Below are 18,670 nucleotides of genomic sequence, written 5' to 3' on the forward strand. Positions count from 1 at the left end.
CTTGTATCATATAGTCATATCATATACTCCAACCCTATGTGAATACTGTGACCTTACATAGCCCATCACCTAGCAACCTCATCAACGGGTGTGGATCTCTTGGCGCAACAGCTACGATGTTGGCTTTACAGTTGCTGAAGCGGCTTCAAGACCCGGTCAGGACTAACCCCAGAATTCATTGCAATATGAAAGTGTGTGTGCTGTGTACAGTAAATCACCAAACCTTTATATGTGTGTGTCCCAGGCTGGTGAGGCCTCCCAGACAGAGACGGTGTCGGAGGAGAATAAGTCTCTGATCTGGACGCTGCTGAAGCAGGTCAGGCCTGGGATGGACCTGTCTAAAGTGGTCCTGCCCACCTTCATCCTGGAGCCACGCTCCTTCCTGGACAAGCTGTCCGACTACTACTACCATGCTGACTTCCTCTCTGAGTAAGTACTGCTACCATGCTGACTTCCTCTCTGAGTCAGTACTACTACCATTCTGACTTCCTCTCTGAGTAAGTACTACTACCATGCCGACTTCCTCTCTGAGTCAGTACTGCTACCATGCTGACTTCCTCTCTGAGTCAGTACTGCTACCATGCTGACTTCCTCTCTGAGTCAATCCTGCTACCATGCTGACTTCCTCTCTGAGTCAGTATTTCTACCATGCTGACTTCCTCTCTGAGTCAGTACTGCTACCATGCTGACTTCCTCTCTGAGTAAGTACTGCTACCGTGCTGACTTCCTCTCTGAGTCAGTACTGCTACCATGCTGACTTCCTTTCTGAGTCAGTACTACTACCATGCTGACTTCCTCTCTGAGTCAGTACTGCTACCATGCTGACTTTCTCTCTGAGTCAGTACTGCTACCATGCCGACTTCCTCTCTGAGTCAGTACTGCTACCATGCTGACTTCCTCTCTGAGTCAGTACTACTACCATGCTGACTTCCTCTCTGAGTCAATCCTGCTACCATGCTGACTTCCTCTCTGAGTCAGTATTTCTACCATGCTGACTTCCTCTCTGAGTCAGTACTGCTACCATGCTGACTTCCTCTCTGAGTAAGTACTGCTACCATGCTGACTTCCTCTCTGAGTCAGTACTGCTACCATGCTGACTTCCTTTCTGAGTCAGTACTACTACCATGCTGACTTCCTCTCTGAGTCAGTACTGCTACCATGCTGACTTCCTCTCTGAGTCAGTACTACTACCATGCTGACTTCCTCTCTGAGTCAGTACTACGGTTGTAATGATGTCATTTGAACTAGTATTGCCTGCTGGGACAGTACTACCAAGCTGACCAATCAAAGGTCTTATATAGTAGGACAGTACTACCAAGCTGACCAATCAAAGGTCTTATATAGTAGAACAGTACTACCAAGCTGACCAATCAAAGGTCTTATATAGTAGGACAGTACTACCAAGCTGACCAATCAAAGGTCTTATATAGTAGGACAGTACTACCAAGCTGACCAATCAAAGGTCTTATATAGTAGGACAGTACTACCAAGCTGACCAATCAAAGGTCTTATATAGTAGGACAGTACTACCAAGCTGACCAATCAAAGGTCTTATATAGTAGGACAGTACTACCAAGCTGACCAATCAAAGGTCTTATATAGTAGAACAGTACTACCAAGCTGACCAATCAAAGGTCTTATATAGTAGGACAGTACTACCAAGCTGACCAATCAAAGGTCTTATATAGTAGGACAGTACTACCAAGCTGACCAATCAAAGGTCTTATATAGTAGAACAGTACTACCAAGCTGACCAATCAAAGGTCTTATATAGTAGGACAGTACTACCAAGCTGACCAATCAAAGGTCTTATATAGTAGGACATTACTACCAAGCTGACCAATCAAAGGTCTTATATAGTAGGACAGTACTACCAAGCTGACCAATCAAAGGTCTTATATAGTAGGACATTACTACCAAGCTGACCAATCAAAGGTCTTATATAGTAGGACAGTACAGTCAGACCTGCCAAAGATACAGACAAATATTCAAAGATGTATCTTTAACCTGATTTAGGTCCTCATTGCGATTTGTTGTTGATCATTTCCAGGGCAGCTGTGGAGGAGAATGCCTACAACAGGATGAAAAAAGTAGTGAAGTGGTATATCTCTGGATTCTACAAAAAGCCACAGGTGATTAGAACATTCACTTAAAATCACAGTTTCAGCAGGGTCATGTTCATTAGGAGAACAGTGGAAAACATTTTTCTAAAAAAGAAACGTAAGTGTTTCTTACTGGATAGGACCTGGTAGTCCCTCTATTTCAGTCCATTTCTTCTGTTAGGTGCCTAATGAACACGACTCTGTTCTGGATGTGACAAGATGTCCCTCGGTATCTCTACCATTCAGCGGACGTATCTAAAGCTCAGTTTTTCCTCCTTCTGAAAACCAGGGCCTGAAGAAGCCATATAACCCCATCATCGGTGAGACCTACCGCTGCATGTGGCTCCATAGCAAGACCAACAGCAAGACATTCTACATTTCTGAACAGGTAACAGAGCCAGGAAGGGAGACTGCTCCCTAGTATATGATTGGGGTTTTTAATCTGACATAAGAGCAATTGATTCACGTTGTAGTTAGTATGTAAATTATGGATGTGTGGGGGAGTGGATGGATGGATCGACGGGTTGGTGGATGGATGGATGGATGGACGGGTTGGGGGATGGATGGATGGATGGACGGGTTGGTGGATGGATGGACGATGGATGGATGGACGGGTTGGTGGATGGATGGATGGATGGGTTGGTGGATGGATGGATGGACGGGTTGGTGGATGGATGGATGGATGGTTTGATGGGTTGGTGGATGGATGGATGGATGGATGGATGGATAGTTTGATGGATCGACGGGTTGGTGGATGGATCGACGGGTTGGTGGATGGATGGGTTGGTGAATGGATTGTTTGGTGGATGAATGGATGGATAGTTTGACGGGTTGGTGGATGGATGGATGGATGGATGGATGGATGGATGGATGGATGGATGGGTGGATGGATGGGTGGACAGGTTGGTGGATGGGTGGACAGGTTGGTGGATGGATGAAAGAAGGAATGTGATAGGTTTTCAGAAGGTCTAGACTCTACAACATAACATCTTCTGGTAGACTGGCTATGATCAGGGCTAGCTTCCAGTACCTGTCCTCCTGACCTTAGACCAATCACCTTCTCTCCCTGTCAGGTGTCCCATCATCCTCCAGTGTCAGCGTTCTACGTCAGTAACAGGAAGGACGGCTTCTGTCTCAGCGGAAGCATCCTGGCCAAGTCCAAGTTCTACGGTACAACACACACTCATGTACACACACACACACACACACACACACCTACCAAACAGCAAATGCATATAGATAGATACGTCAGGCCTGTCTAGTTAACAGTGGGAAGTGAACATTTGGTAACACATTTCTGATGAAAACAAAAATAATAATAATTTTATAGGCGCACCCAACAAATGTTATATCTGTGTTAACACCCTTTCCTGGGTGTTGTTATGACGATGTGTCTCTTTGCAGGAAACTCCTTGTCGGCCATATTGGACGGAGAGGCTCGGCTCACCTTTCTCAACAGAGGAGAAGACTACGTCATGAACATGCCCTACGCCCACTGCAAAGGTCTGACCTCTTACTGACTGGAGTCTTACTGTGAAAGCAACACACATTGCATTAAGGTCTGACCTCTTACTGACTGGAGTCTTGCTGTGAAAGCAACACACATTGCATTAAGGTCTGACCTCTTACTGACTGGAGTCTTACTGTGAAAGCATCACACATTGCATTAAGGTCTGACCTCTTACTGACTGGAGTCTTACTGTGAAAGCAACACACATTCTATTAAGGTCTGACCTCTTACTGACTGGAGTCTTACTGTGAAAGCAACACACATTGCATTAAGGTCTGACCTCTTACTGACTGGAGTCTTACTGTGAAAGCAACACACATTGCATTAAGGTCTGACCTCTTACTGACTGGAGTCTTACTGTGAAAGCAACACACATTACATTCATACCCTTAGAATTCTATATGCCCACCTAATGTTCATTGCAAGCTTGCCAGGGTTGGGCTCAATTCAAATTGAAGTCAGTCAATTCAGGAAGTAACTAAAATTACAATTCCATAATTAAAAGAGTCCGTCTATTTTTAATGACTTCTTAATAATCTGAAAAGGAGAAGCTGTTTATGTCAGAAGTATTAAACATTTTGGATTTTAAATTCAAATCACTTCCTGAATTGACTGTCTTGAGCCCAACCCTGAAGCAACACGTCCCTTTCTTCTACATAGGAAGTAGATTCAACATGACGTCTCTAGTCATACAGACTGACTGGAAAGTCTGTAATACTGGAAATATACTTCACTACTAACTTAATCAGTCCTGATTCACACACTACCAGGGTTGGGGTCAATACCATTTCACCTCAGTCAATATGAGAAGAACGGGGAACATTAGAATCAGAATGTCAGTTTACTTCCTGAATGGAATTCATTTAAATGGAATAAACCCTCACACTGCACACTACTGTAGTGTATACTAACTATCCTCCCTCTGTAGGGTACCATCTCTACTGTAGTGTATACTAACTATCCTCCCTCTGTAGGGCACCATCTCTACTGTAGTGTATAGTAACTATCCTCCCTCTGTAGGGCACCATCTCTACTGTAGTGTATAGTAACTATCCTCCCTCTGTAGGGCACCATCTCTACTGTAGTGTATATTAACTATCCTCCCTCTGTAGGGCACCATCTCTACTGTAGTGTATACTAACTATCCTCCCTCTGTAGGGCACCATCTCTACTGTAGTGTATATTAACTATCCTCCCTCTGTAGGGCACCATCTCTACTGTAGTGTATATTAACTATCCTCCCTCTGAAGGGCACCATCTCTACTGTAGTGTATATTAACTATCCTCCCTCTGTAGGGCACCATCTCTACTGTAGTGTATATTAACTATCCTCCCTCTGTAGGGCACCATCTCTACTGTAGTGTATAGTAACTATCCTCCCTCTGTAGGGCACCATCTCTACTGTAGTGTATAGTAACTATCCTCCCTCTCTCAGGCATCCTGTATGGCACCATGACTCTGGAGCTGGCTGGCCAGATCACCATTGCCTGTGAGAAGACAGGATACAGTGCCCAGCTCGAGTTCAAACTCAAGGTAGGAGGATATAACTTGTTCTCTATCCTCAATCATTTGGCTTTTAGTCTTTAATGAACAAAAGCTTTAAACTGCATTAGGCAGTTTTAGTCCTATAAACTCTAATGAAGCTGTAGATGGGAGGGAGGGGGGGACAACCCTCATCTTGGAGAGCTACAGGACCCACCTCCAGGCTTTGGCTCCAGCCCCAATGGAGCACAACTGATTCTGCTAATTAGCTGCTCAACAGGACCACCTGAATCAGGTGTTTTAAAGTGGGGTTGGAACAAAAGCCTGCATACCCAGTACCTATCCAAGAGGAGGGTTGCCTGACCCACCCCTGTGCTGCATCTTGAACTTCAAAACACCAATGTGATGAATCCTCCTTTCTGGAACACTTTATTTTACAGCCTTCTACTTACCAGGTAATACTTATATAGTACTTGTTGAAGTGGTAGCTACCTAGAGTAATAGTATAGTTAGATTAGTAGCTATATATACAGTTGTTTCTTTTGAGATACAAGCATCAATATGTCCCATTTGGTACCAAGACGGTTGGATTCTCTGAGGTCATTACCAGAAATGATCCATTGGTGCCATGTAACATGGTTACCATGTCTCCACTTTGATGCCATGTAAATAGCAGGTAAGAACCAGGTTAAACAGGGCTGTAACATAAAGCGCCACCCTCCCCCTCTCTTTTCAGCCGTTCTTGGGTAACAATGACAGTGTGAACCAGGTCTCTGGAAAGATCAAGCTGGGGAAGGAGGTGCTGGCTACGCTGGAGGGACACTGGGTAAGTTCATTATGTCTCCAGCAGAAGGAAAACTGACAAACAGTTTGGGATTAGAAATGCTTATTTTTGTTTTCCGTTGCAAACGTTGGTGCCCTAATGAACACGACCCTATGCTTCTCTTTAATAACCTCCTTGGGCTAGGTGGGGTGCTAGTGACCCACCTCGACAACATCCGGTGAAATTGCAGAGCGCGATATTCAAAATACAAAAATCGTAATATTAAACATTCATGAAAATACAAGTGTCTTACATTGTTTAAAATCTTAACTTCTTGTTAATCCAACCGCTTTGTCAGATTTCAAAAAGGCTTTACGACGAAAGCACACCATGCGATTATCTGAGGACAGCGCCCTGTATACAAAAGCATTTAAAACATTTTCCAAACCAGCAGAGGCGTCACAAGTCAGAAATAGCGTTTAAAATAAATCACTTGCCTTTGAAGATCTTCCTCTGTTTGCAAACCGAAGGGTCCCAATTACACCACAAATGGTTGTTTTGTTCGATAAAGTCCTTTATATCACAAAAAAAGTCAGTTTAGTTGGCTCGTTTTGATTCAGTAATCCACCCGTTCCACTCGTTCAACATGAATACAAAGGAAACCCAAAGTTAACAATAAACTTTGTCCAAACAAGTCAAACAACGTTTCAAATCAATCCTCAGGTACCCTAATATGTAAAGAAATGATAACATTTAAGACAGAATGTAATATGTTCAATACCGGAGATAAATAACGGAGTGCTCAACCTCATCCACGTGCCACAAGACTACAGTCCAAATGAGAGCCACCTTGAAAAACTTCAATTACTAACTAATTTTTCAAAAAACAAACCTGAAGCCCTTTCTAAAGACTGTTGACATCTAGTGGAAGCCATAGGAACTGCAATCTGGGAGGAATTCATTTGAATGTCCCATAGACAAGCATTTGAATGGGTGGTGACCTCGAAAAAAATACATTTCAGATGGATTCTCCTCGGGTTTTCACCTGCCATATCAGTTCTGTTATACTCACAGACATTATTTTAACAGTCTTTGAAACTTCAGAGTGTTTTCTATAAAATGCTACCAGCTATGCATATCCCAGCTTCTGGGCCTGAGTAACAGGCAGTTTACTTTGGGCACGTCAGTCATCCGAACTTCCGAACACTGCCCCCTAGCCCACATGCGTTGAATTAGTTTTTAAAGGTTTCAAAGTATGGAAAGTTATTTTCCACCCCAAAGGTCAAACTGACTTTAATTATGTCAGGAGACCTGACCTTGATGAAGTTTTAATGAAGGCCACCGAACGAACACGCACTTTCACCTACCTGCTTAATGTATCCAAACTGTATGTAGATTTAAGTCACCAATTAAATGTAAAATTAGTTGTTTTCTGCACCAATGGCCAGAAACACTGTTTAATACGTGCTAAGACTGTTAGTTTGTCATGATGACAGGCTGCATACACAGTATATCATAATATCTGTTAGTTTGTCATGGTGACAGGCTGCGTACACAGTATATCATAATATCTGTTAGTTTGTCATGGTGACAGGCTGCGTACACAGTATATCATAATATCTGTTAGTTTGTCATGGTGACAGGCTGCGTACACAGTATATTTTATTTTACCTTTATTTAACCAGGCAAGTCAGTTAAGAACAAATTCTTATTTTCAATGACGGCCTGGGAACACTGCCTGTTCAGGGGCAGAACGACAGATTTGTACCTTGTCAGCTCGGGGGTTTGAACTCGCAACCTTCCGGTTACTAGTCCAACGCTCTAACCACTAGGCTACCCTGCCACTGTTAGTTTGTCAGGGTGACAGGCTGCGTACACAGTATATCATAATATCTGTTAGTTTGTCAGGGTGACAGGCTGCGTACACAGTATATCATAATATCTGTTAGTTTGTCATGGTGACAGGCTGCGTACACAGTATATCATAATATCTGTTAGTTTGTCAGGGTGACAGGCTCCGTACACAGTATATCATAATATCTGTTAGTTTATCATGGTGACAGGCTGCGTACACAGTATATCATAATATCTGTTAGTTTGTCATGGTGACAGGCTGCGTACACAGTATATCATAATATCTGTTAGTTTGTCATGGTGACAGGCTGCGTACACAGTATATCATAATATATGTTAGTTTGTCATGGTGACAGGCTGCGTACACAGTATATCATAATATCTGTTAGTTTGTCAGGGTGACAGGCTGCGTACACAGTACATCATAATATCTGTTAGTTTGTCATGGTGACAGGCTGCGTACACAGTATATCATAATATCTGTTAGTTTGTCATGGTGACAGGCTGCATACACAGTATATCATAATATCTGTTAGTTTGTCATGGTGACAGGCTGCGTACACAGTATATCATAATATCTGTTAGTTTATCATGGTGACAGGCTGCGTACACAGTACATCATAATATCTGTTAGTTTGTCATGGTGACAGGCTGCGTACACAGTATATCATAATATCTGTTAGTTTGTCATGGTGACAGGCTGCGTACACAGTATATCATAATATCTGTTAGTTTGTCAGGGTGACAGGCTGCATACACAGTATATCATAATATCTGTTAGTTTGTCATGGTGACAGGCTGCGTACACAGTATATCATAATATCTGTTAGTTTGTCATGGTGATAGGCTGCGTACACAGTATATCATAATATCTGTTGGTTTGTCATGGTGACAGGCTGCGTACACAGTACATCATAATATCTGTTAGTTTGTCAGGGTGACAGGCTGCATACACAGTATATCATAATATCTGTTAGTTTGTCATGGTGACAGGCTGCGTACACAGTATATCATAATATCTGTTAGTTTGTCATGGTGATAGGCTGCGTACACAGTATATCATAATATCTGTTAGTTTGTCATGGTGACAGGCTGCGTACACAGTATATCATAATATCTGTTAGTTTATCATGGTGACAGGCTGCGTACACAGTATATCATAATATCTGTTAGTTTGTCATGGTGACAGGCTGCGTACACAGTATATCATAATATCTGTTAGTTTGTCATGGTGACAGGCTGCGTACACAGTATATCATAATATCTGTTAGTTTGTCATGGTGACAGGCTGCGTACACAGTATATCATAATATCTGTTAGTTTGTCATGGTGACAGGCTGCGTACACAGTATATCATAATATCTGTTAGTTTGTCATGGTGACAGGCTGCATACACAGTATATCATAATATCTGTTAGTTTGTCATGGTGACAGGCTGCGTACACAGTATATCATAATATCTGTTAGTTTGTCATGGTGACAGGCTGCGTACACAGTATATCATAATATCTGTTAGTTTGTCATGGTGATAGGCTGCGTACACAGTATATCATAATATCTGTTAGTTTGTCATGGTGACAGGCTGCGTACACAGTATATCATAATATCTGTTAGTTTGTCATGGTGACAGGCTGCATACACAGTATATCATAATATCTGTTAGTTTGTCATGGTGATAGGCTGCGTACACAGTATATCATAATATCTGTTAGTTTGTCATGGTGACAGGCTGCATACACAGTATATCATAATATCTGTTAGTTTGTCATGGTGACAGGCTGCATACACAGTATATCATAATATCTGTTAGTTTGTCATGGTGACAGGCTGCATACACAGTATATCATAATATCTGTTAGTTTGTCATGGTGACAGGCTGCGTACACAGTATATCATAATATCTGTTAGTTTGTCAGGGTGACAGGCTGCGTACACAGTATATCATAATATCTGTTAGTTTATCATGGTGACAGGCTGCGTACACAGTATATCATAATATCTGTTAGTTTGTCAGGGTGACAGGCTGCATACACAGTATATCATAATATCTGTTAGTTTGTCATGGTGACAGGCTGCGTACACAGTATATCATAATATCTGTTAGTTTGTCATGGTGACAGGCTGCGTACACAGTATATCATAATATCTGTTAGTTTGTCATGGTGACAGGCTGCGTACACAGTATATCATAATATCTGTTAGTTTGTCAGGGTGACAGGCTGCGTACACAGTATATCATAATATCTGTTAGTTTGTCAGGGTGACAGGCTCCGTACACAGTATATCATAATATCTGTTAGTTTGTCATGGTGACAGGCTGCATACACAGTATATCATAATATCTGTTAGTTTGTCATGGTGACAGGCTGCGTACACAGTATATCATAATATCTGTTAGTTTGTCAGGGTGACAGGCTGCGTACACAGTATATCATAATATCTGTTAGTTTATCATGGTGACAGGCTGCGTACACAGTATATCATAATATCTGTTAGTTTGTCAGGGTGACAGGCTGCATACACAGTATATCATAATATCTGTTAGTTTGTCATGGTGACAGGCTGCGTACACAGTATATCATAATATCTGTTAGTTTGTCATGGTGACAGGCTGCGTACACAGTATATCATAATATCTGTTAGTTTGTCATGGTGACAGGCTGCGTACACAGTATATCATAATATCTGTTAGTTTGTCATGGTGACAGGCTGCGTACACAGTATATCATAATATCTGTTAGTTTGTCAGGGTGACAGGCTGCGTACACAGTATATCATAATATCTGTTAGTTTATCATGGTGACAGGCTGCGTACACAGTATATCATAATATCTGTTAGTTTGTCAGGGTGACAGGCTGCATACACAGTATATCATAATATCTGTTAGTTTGTCATGGTGACAGGCTGCATACACAGTATATCATAATATCTGTTAGTTTGTCATGGTGACGGGCTGCGTACACAGTATATCATAATATCTGTTAGTTTATCATGGTGACAGGCTGCGTACACAGTACATCATAATATCTGTTAGTTTGTCATGGTGACAGGCTGCGTACACAGTATATCATAATATCTGTTAGTTTGTCATGGTGACAGGCTGCGTACACAGTATATCATAATATCTGTTAGTTTGTCAGGGTGACAGGCTGCATACACAGTATATCATAATATCTGTTAGTTTGTCATGGTGACAGGCTGCGTACACAGTATATCATAATATCTGTTAGTTTGTCATGGTGACAGGCTGCGTACACAGTATATCATAATATCTGTTAGTTTGTCAGGGTGACAGGCTGCATACACAGTATATCATAATATCTGTTAGTTTGTCATGGTGACAGGCTGCGTACACAGTATATCATAATATCTGTTAGTTTGTCAGGGTGACAGGCTGCGTACACAGTATATCATAATATCTGTTAGTTTGTCATGGTGACAGGCTGCGTACACAGTATATCATAATATCTGTTAGTTTGTCATGGTGACAGGCTGCGTACACAGTATATCATAATATCTGTTAGTTTGTCATGGTGATAGGCTGCGTACACAGTACATCATAATATCTGTTAGTTTGTCATGGTGACAGGCTGCGTACACAGTATATCATAATATCTGTTAGTTTGTCATGGTGACAGGCTGCATACACAGTATATCATAATATCTGTTAGTTTGTCATGGTGACAGGCTGCATACACAGTATATCATAATATCTGTTAGTTTGTCATGGTGACAGACTGCATACACAGTATATCATAATATCTGTTAGTTTGTCATGGTGACAGGCTGCGTACACAGTATATCATAATATCTGTTAGTTTGTCAGGGTGACAGGCTGCGTACACAGTATATCATAATATCTGTTAGTTTATCATGGTGACAGGCTGCGTACACAGTATATCATAATATCTGTTAGTTTGTCAGGGTGACAGGCTGCATACACAGTATATCATAATATCTGTTAGTTTGTCATGGTGACAGGCTGCGTACACAGTATATCATAATATCTGTTAGTTTGTCATGGTGACAGGCTGCATACACAGTATATCATAATATCTGTTCGTTTGTCATGGTGACAGGCTGCGTACACAGTATATCATAATATCTGTTAGTTTGTCATGGTGACAGGCTGCGTACACAGTATATCATAATATCTGTTAGTTTGTCAGGGTGACAGGCTGCGTACACAGTATATCATAATATCTGTTAGTTTATCATGGTGACAGGCTGCGTACACAGTATATCATAATATCTGTTAGTTTGTCAGGGTGACAGGCTGCATACACAGTATATCATAATATCTGTTAGTTTGTCATGGTGACAGGCTGCGTACACAGTATATCATAATATCTGTTAGTTTGTCAGGGTGACAGGCTCCGTACACAGTATATCATAATATCTGTTAGTTTATCATGGTGACAGGCTGCGTACACAGTATATCATAATATCTGTTAGTTTGTCAGGGTGACAGGCTGCATACACAGTATATCATAATATCTGTTAGTTTGTCATGGTGACAGGCTGCGTACACAGTATATCATAATATCTGTTAGTTTGTCATGGTGACAGGCTGCGTACACAGTACATCATAATATCTGTTAGTTTGTCATGGTGACAGGCTGCGTACACAGTATATCATAATATCTGTTAGTTTGTCATGGTGACAGGCTGCGTACACAGTACATCATAATATCTGTTAGTTTGTCATGGTGACAGGCTGCGTACACAGTATATCATAATATCTGTTAGTTTGTCAGGGTGACAGGCTGCGTACACAGTACATCATAATATCTGTTAGTTTGTCATGGTGACAGGCTGCGTACACAGTATATCATAATATCTGTTAGTTTGTCAGGGTGACAGGCTGCGTACACAGTATATCATAATATCTGTTAGTTTGTCATGGTGACAGGCTGCGTACACAGTATATCATAATATCTGTTAGTTTGTCATGGTGACCGGCTGCGTACACAGTATATCATAATATCTGTTAGTTTGTCATGGTGACAGGCTGCGTACACAGTATATCATAATATCTGTTAGTTTGTCATGGTGACAGGCTGCGTACACAGTATATCATAATATCTGTTAGTTTGTCATGGTGACAGGCTGCGTACACAGTATATCATAATATCTGTTAGTTTGTCAGGGTGACAGGCTGCGTACACAGTATATCATAATATCTGTTAGTTTGTCATGGTGACAGGCTGCGTACACAGTATATCATAATATCTGTTAGTTTGTCATGGTGACAGGCTGCGTACACAGTATATCATAATATCTGTTAGTTTGTCATGGTGACAGGCTGCGTACACAGTATATCATAATATCTGTTAGTTTGTCATGGTGACAGGCTGCGTACACAGTATATCATAATATCTGTTAGTTTGTCATGGTGACAGGCTGCGTACACAGTATATCATAATATCTGTTAGTTTGTCAGGGTGACAGGCTGCATACACAGTATACAGTGCCTTTATATCTTTATGTTTGAACCCTGAAATGTGGCAAAAGGTCGCAAAGTTCAAGGGGGCCGAATACTTTTGCAAGGCACTGTATCATAATATCTGTTAGTTTGTCAGGGTGACAGGCTGCATACACAGTATATCATAATATCTGTTAGTTTGTCATGGTGACAGGCTGCGTACACAGTATATCATAATATCTGTTAGTTTGTCATGGTGACAGGCTGCGTACACAGTATATCATAATATCTGTTAGTTTGTCAGGGTGACAGGCTGCGTACACAGTATATCATAATATCTGTTAGTTTGTCAGGGTGACAGGCTGCGTACACAGTATATCATAATATCTGTTAGTTTGTCAGGGTGACAGGCTGCATACACAGTATATCATAATATCTGTTAGTTTGTCATGGTGACAGGCTGCGTACACAGTACATCATAATATCTGTTAGTTTGTCATGGTGACAGGCTGCGTACACAGTATATCATAATATCTGTTAGTTTGTCATGGTGACAGGCTGCGTACACAGTATATCATAATATCTGTTAGTTTGTCATGGTGACAGGCTGCGTACACAGTACATCATAATATCTGTTAGTTTGTCATGGTGACAGGCTGCGTACACAGTACATCATAATATCTGTTAGTTTGTCATGGTGACAGGCTGCGTACACAGTACATCATAATATCTGTTAGTTTGTCATGGTGACAGGCTGCGTACACAGTACATCATAATATCTGTTAGTTTGTCATGGTGACAGGCTGCGTACACAGTATATCATAATATCTGTTAGTTTGTCAGGGTGACAGGCTGCGTACACAGTATATCACAAGGACATCCCTACCGACCAAGCCCTCCCTAACCAGGACGACGCTAGGCCAATTGTGCGTCGCCCCACGGACCTCCCGGTCGCGGCCGGTTACGACAGAGCCTGGGCGCAAACCCAGGGACTCTGATGGCACAGCTGGCGCTGCAGTACAGCGCCCTTAACCACTGCGCCACCCGTTCACTACTTTTGACCAGGGCACATAGCCAGGTTGTTTTGGGAAGTCAGGGTGATGGGGGTCGGTCTAACTGTGTTAACTGGGTCTTCCTGTGTATCTGGCTCCTCCAGGACAGTGAAATCTTCATCAACGATAAGAAGACCGGGGTGGTGGATACGTTTTGGAACCCCACTGCAGAGCTGCGTCAGAGCAGGCTGACACGCTGCACCGTGCCTCCTGAGGACCAGGGAGACTATGAGTCTGAGAGGTATGAAGAGACAGACAGACTCTCTTCTTTCACTCCTCCTCTTCATTCCTCCTCTCTTGACTCATCATCTCATTCCTTCCCCTGGTTGACTCTTTATTCCTCCTCTCTTGACTCATCATCTCATTCCTTCCCCTCGTTGACTCTTCATTCCTCCTCTCTTGACTCATCATCTCATTCCTTCCCCTCGTTGGCTCTTTATTCCTCCTCCCTCCCCTCATCTCATTCCTTCCCCTGGTTGACTCTTTATTCCTCCTTTCTTGACTCATCATCTCATTCCTTCCCCTCGTTGACTCTTCATTCCTCCTCTCTTGACTCATCATCTCATTCCTTCCCCTCGTTGGCTCTTTATTCCTCCTCCCTCCCCTCATCTCATTCCTTCCCCTCGTTGGCTCTTTATTCCTCCTCCCTCCCCTCATCTCATTCCTTCCCCTCGTTGGCTCTTTATTCCTCCTCCCTCCCCTCATCTCATTCATTCCCCTCGTTGACTCTTTATTCCTCCTGCCTCCCCTCATCTCATTCCTTCCCCTCGTTGACTCTTTATTCCTCCTCCCTCCTCTATTCATCATCTCATTCCTTCCCCTCGTTGGCTCTTTATTCCTCCTCCCTCCTCTATTCACCATCTCATTCCTTCCCCTCGTTGACTCTTTATTCCTCCTCCCTCCCCTATTCATCATCTCATTCCTTCCCCTCGTTGGCTCTTTATTCCTCCTCCCTCCCCTCATCTCATTCCTTCCCCTCGTTGGCTCTTTATTCCTCCTCCCTCCCCTCATCATCTCATTCCTTCCCCTCGTTGGCTCTTTATTCCTCCTCCCTCCCCTCATCATCTCATTCCTTCCCCTCGTTGACTCTATATTCCTCCTCCCTCCCCTCATCATCTCATTCCTTCCCCTCGTTGGCTCTTTATTCCTCCTCCCTCCCCTCATCTCATTCCTTCCCCTCGTTGACTCTTTATTCCTCCTCCCTCCCCTCATCATCTCATTCCTTCCCCTCGTTGACTCTTTATTCCTCCTCTCTCCCCTCATCATCTCATTCCTTCCCCTCGTTGGCTCTTTATTCCTCCTCCCTCCCCTCATCATCTCATTCCTTCCCCTCGTTGGCTCTTTATTCCTCCTCTCTCCCCTCATCATCTCATTCCTTCCCCTCGTTGGCTCTTTATTCCTCCTCCCTCCCCTCATCTCATTCCTTCCCCTCGTTGACTCTTTATTCCTCCTCCCTCCCCTCATCATCTCATTCCTTCCCCTCGTTGGCTCTTTATTCCTCCTCTCTCCCCTCATCATCTCATTCCTTCCCCTCGTTGGCTCTTTATTCCTCCTCTCTCCCCTCATCATCTCATTACTTCCCCTCGTTGACTCTTTATTCCTCCTCTCTCCCCTCATCATCTCATTCCTTCCCCTCGTTGACTCTTTATTCCTCCTCCCTCCTCTATTCATCATCTCATTCCTTCCCCTCGTTGACTCTTTATTCCTCCTCCCTCCCCTCATCTCATTCCTTCCCCTCGTTGACTCTTTATTCCTCCTCCCTCCTCTATTCATCATCTCATTCCTTCCCCTCGTTGGCTCTTTATTCCTCCTCTCTCCCCTCATCATCTCATTCCTTCCCCTCGTTGACTCTTTATTCCTCCTCCCTCCTCTATTCATCATCTCATTCCTTCCCCTCGTTGACTCTTTATTCCTCCTCCCTCCTCTATTCACCATCTCATTCCTTCCCCTCGTTGACTCTTTATTCCTCCTCCCTCCCCTCATCATCTCATTCCTTCCCCTCGTTGGCTCTTTATTTTTCCTCCCTCCCCTCATCATCTCATTCCATCCCCTCGTTGACTCTTTATACCTCCTCCCTCCCCTCATCTCATTCCTTCCCCTCGTTGACTCTTTATTCCTCCTCCCTCCTCTATTCACCATCTCATTCCTTCCCCTCGTTGACTCTTTATTCCTCCTCCCTCCCCTCATCATCTCATTCCTTCCCCTCGTTGACTCTTTATTCCTCCTCCCTCCTCTATTCATCATCTCATTCCTTCCCCTTGTTGGCTCTTTATTCCTCCTCCCTCCTCTATTCATCATCTCATTCCTTCCCCTCGTTGACTCTTTATTCCTCCTCCCTCCCCTCATCTCATTCCTTCCCCTCGTTGACTCTTTATTCCTCCTCCCTCCCCTCATCTCATTCCTTCCCCTCGTTGACTCTTTATTCCTCCTCCCTCCTCTATTCATCATCTCATTCCTTCCCCTCGTTGGCTCTTTATTCCTCCTCCCTCCTCTATTCACCATCTCATTCCTTCCCCTCGTTGACTCTTTATTCCTCCTCCCTCCCCTATTCATCATCTCATTCCTTCCCCTCGTTAGCTCTTTATTCCTCCTCCCTCCCCTCATCTCATTCCTTCCCCTCGTTGGCTCTTTATTCCTCCTCCCTCCCCTCATCATCTCATTCCTTCCCCTCGTTGGCTCTTTATTCCTCCTCCCTCCCCTCATCATCTCATTCCTTCCCCTCGTTGACTCTATATTCCTCCTCCCTCCCCTCATCATCTCATTCCTTCCCCTCGTTGGCTCTTTATTCCTCCTCCCTCCCCTCATCTCATTCCTTCCCCTCGTTGACTCTTTATTCCTCCTCCCTCCCCTCATCATCTCATTCCTTCCCCTCGTTGACTCTTTATTCCTCCTCTCTCCCCTCATCATCTCATTCCTTCCCCTCGTTGGCTCTTTATTCCTCCTCCCTCCCCTCATCATCTCATTCCTTCCCCTCGTTGGCTCTTTATTCCTCCTCTCTCCCCTCATCATCTCATTCCTTCCCCTCGTTGGCTCTTTATTCCTCCTCCCTCCCCTCATCTCATTCCTTCCCCTCGTTGACTCTTTATTCCTCCTCCCTCCCCTCATCATCTCATTCCTTCCCCTCGTTGGCTCTTTATTCCTCCTCTCTCCCCTCATCATCTCATTCCTTCCCCTCGTTGGCTCTTTATTCCTCCTCTCTCCCCTCATCATCTCATTACTTCCCCTCGTTGACTCTTTATTCCTCCTCTCTCCCCTCATCATCTCATTCCTTCCCCTCGTTGACTCTTTATTCCTCCTCCCTCCTCTATTCATCATCTCATTCCTTCCCCTCGTTGACTCTTTATTCCTCCTCCCTCCCCTCATCTCATTCCTTCCCCTCGTTGACTCTTTATTCCTCCTCCCTCCTCTATTCATCATCTCATTCCTTCCCCTCGTTGGCTCTTTATTCCTCCTCTCTCCCCTCATCATCTCATTCCTTCCCCTCGTTGACTCTTTATTCCTCCTCCCTCCTCTATTCATCATCTCATTCCTTCCCCTCGTTGACTCTTTATTCCTCCTCCCTCCTCTATTCACCATCTCATTCCTTCCCCTCGTTGACTCTTTATTCCTCCTCCCTCCCCTCATCATCTCATTCCTTCCCCTCGTTGGCTCTTTATTTTTCCTCCCTCCCCTCATCATCTCATTCCATCCCCTCGTTGACTCTTTATACCTCCTCCCTCCCCTCATCTCATTCCTTCCCCTCGTTGACTCTTTATTCCTCCTCCCTCCTCTATTCACCATCTCATTCCTTCCCCTCGTTGACTCTTTATTCCTCCTCCCTCCCCTCATCATCTCATTCCTTCCCCTCGTTGACTCTTTATTCCTCCTCCCTCCTCTATTCATCATCTCATTCCTTCCCCTTGTTGGCTCTTTATTCCTCCTCCCTCCTCTATTCATCATCTCATTCCTTCCCCTCGTTGACTCTTTATTCCTCCTCCCTCCCCTCATCTCATTCCTTCCCCTCGTTGACTCTTTATTCCTCCTCCCTCCCCTCATCTCATTCCTCCCCCTCGTTGACTCTTTATTCCTCCTCCCTCCTCTATTCATCATCTCATTCCATCCCCTCGTTGACTCTTTATTCCTCCTCCCTCCCCTCATCTCATTCATTCCCCTCGTTGACTCTTTATTCCTCCTCCCTCCCCTCATCTCATTCCTTCCCCTCGTTGACTCTTTATTCCTCCTCCCTCCCCTCATCATCTCATTCCTTCCCCTCGTTAACTCTTTAATCCTCCTCCCTCCTCTATTCATCATCTCATTCCTTCCCCTCGTTGACTCTTTATTCCTCCTCCCTCCCCTCATCTCATTCCTTCCCCTCGTTGACTCTTTATTCCTCCTCCCTCCCCTCATCATCTCATTCCTTCCCCTCGTTGACTCTTTATTCCTCCTCCCTCCTCTATTCATCATCTCATTCCTTCCCCTCGTTGACTCTTTATTCCTCCTCC

At 43.7% G+C, this 18,670-nt stretch overlaps 1 protein-coding gene across 7 annotated transcripts in view; it reads left to right on the forward strand.

Moving 5' to 3' along the window:
• The window catches only part of LOC110499758 (oxysterol-binding protein-related protein 8-like), a 155,454-nt gene that overhangs the window by 125,461 nt on the left and 11,323 nt on the right, over positions 1-18,670 (forward strand). For all 7 annotated transcript variants that reach the window (XM_036957001.1, XM_036957003.1, XM_036956999.1 and 4 more), the window contains 8 exons: positions 245-429; positions 2,051-2,132; positions 2,392-2,490; positions 3,176-3,272; positions 3,507-3,605; positions 5,048-5,145; positions 5,831-5,920; positions 14,294-14,430. In XM_036957001.1, coding sequence (XP_036812896.1) covers positions 245-429; positions 2,051-2,132; positions 2,392-2,490; positions 3,176-3,272; positions 3,507-3,605; positions 5,048-5,145; positions 5,831-5,920; positions 14,294-14,430 — 887 coding nt within the window. The remainder of the gene's footprint in view (positions 1-244; positions 430-2,050; positions 2,133-2,391; positions 2,491-3,175; positions 3,273-3,506; positions 3,606-5,047; positions 5,146-5,830; positions 5,921-14,293; positions 14,431-18,670) is intronic.

This window comes from Oncorhynchus mykiss, chromosome 21 (assembly GCF_013265735.2).
Source record: "Oncorhynchus mykiss isolate Arlee chromosome 21, USDA_OmykA_1.1, whole genome shotgun sequence".
In the NCBI taxonomy this organism is placed as follows: domain Eukaryota; kingdom Metazoa; phylum Chordata; class Actinopteri; order Salmoniformes; family Salmonidae; genus Oncorhynchus; species Oncorhynchus mykiss.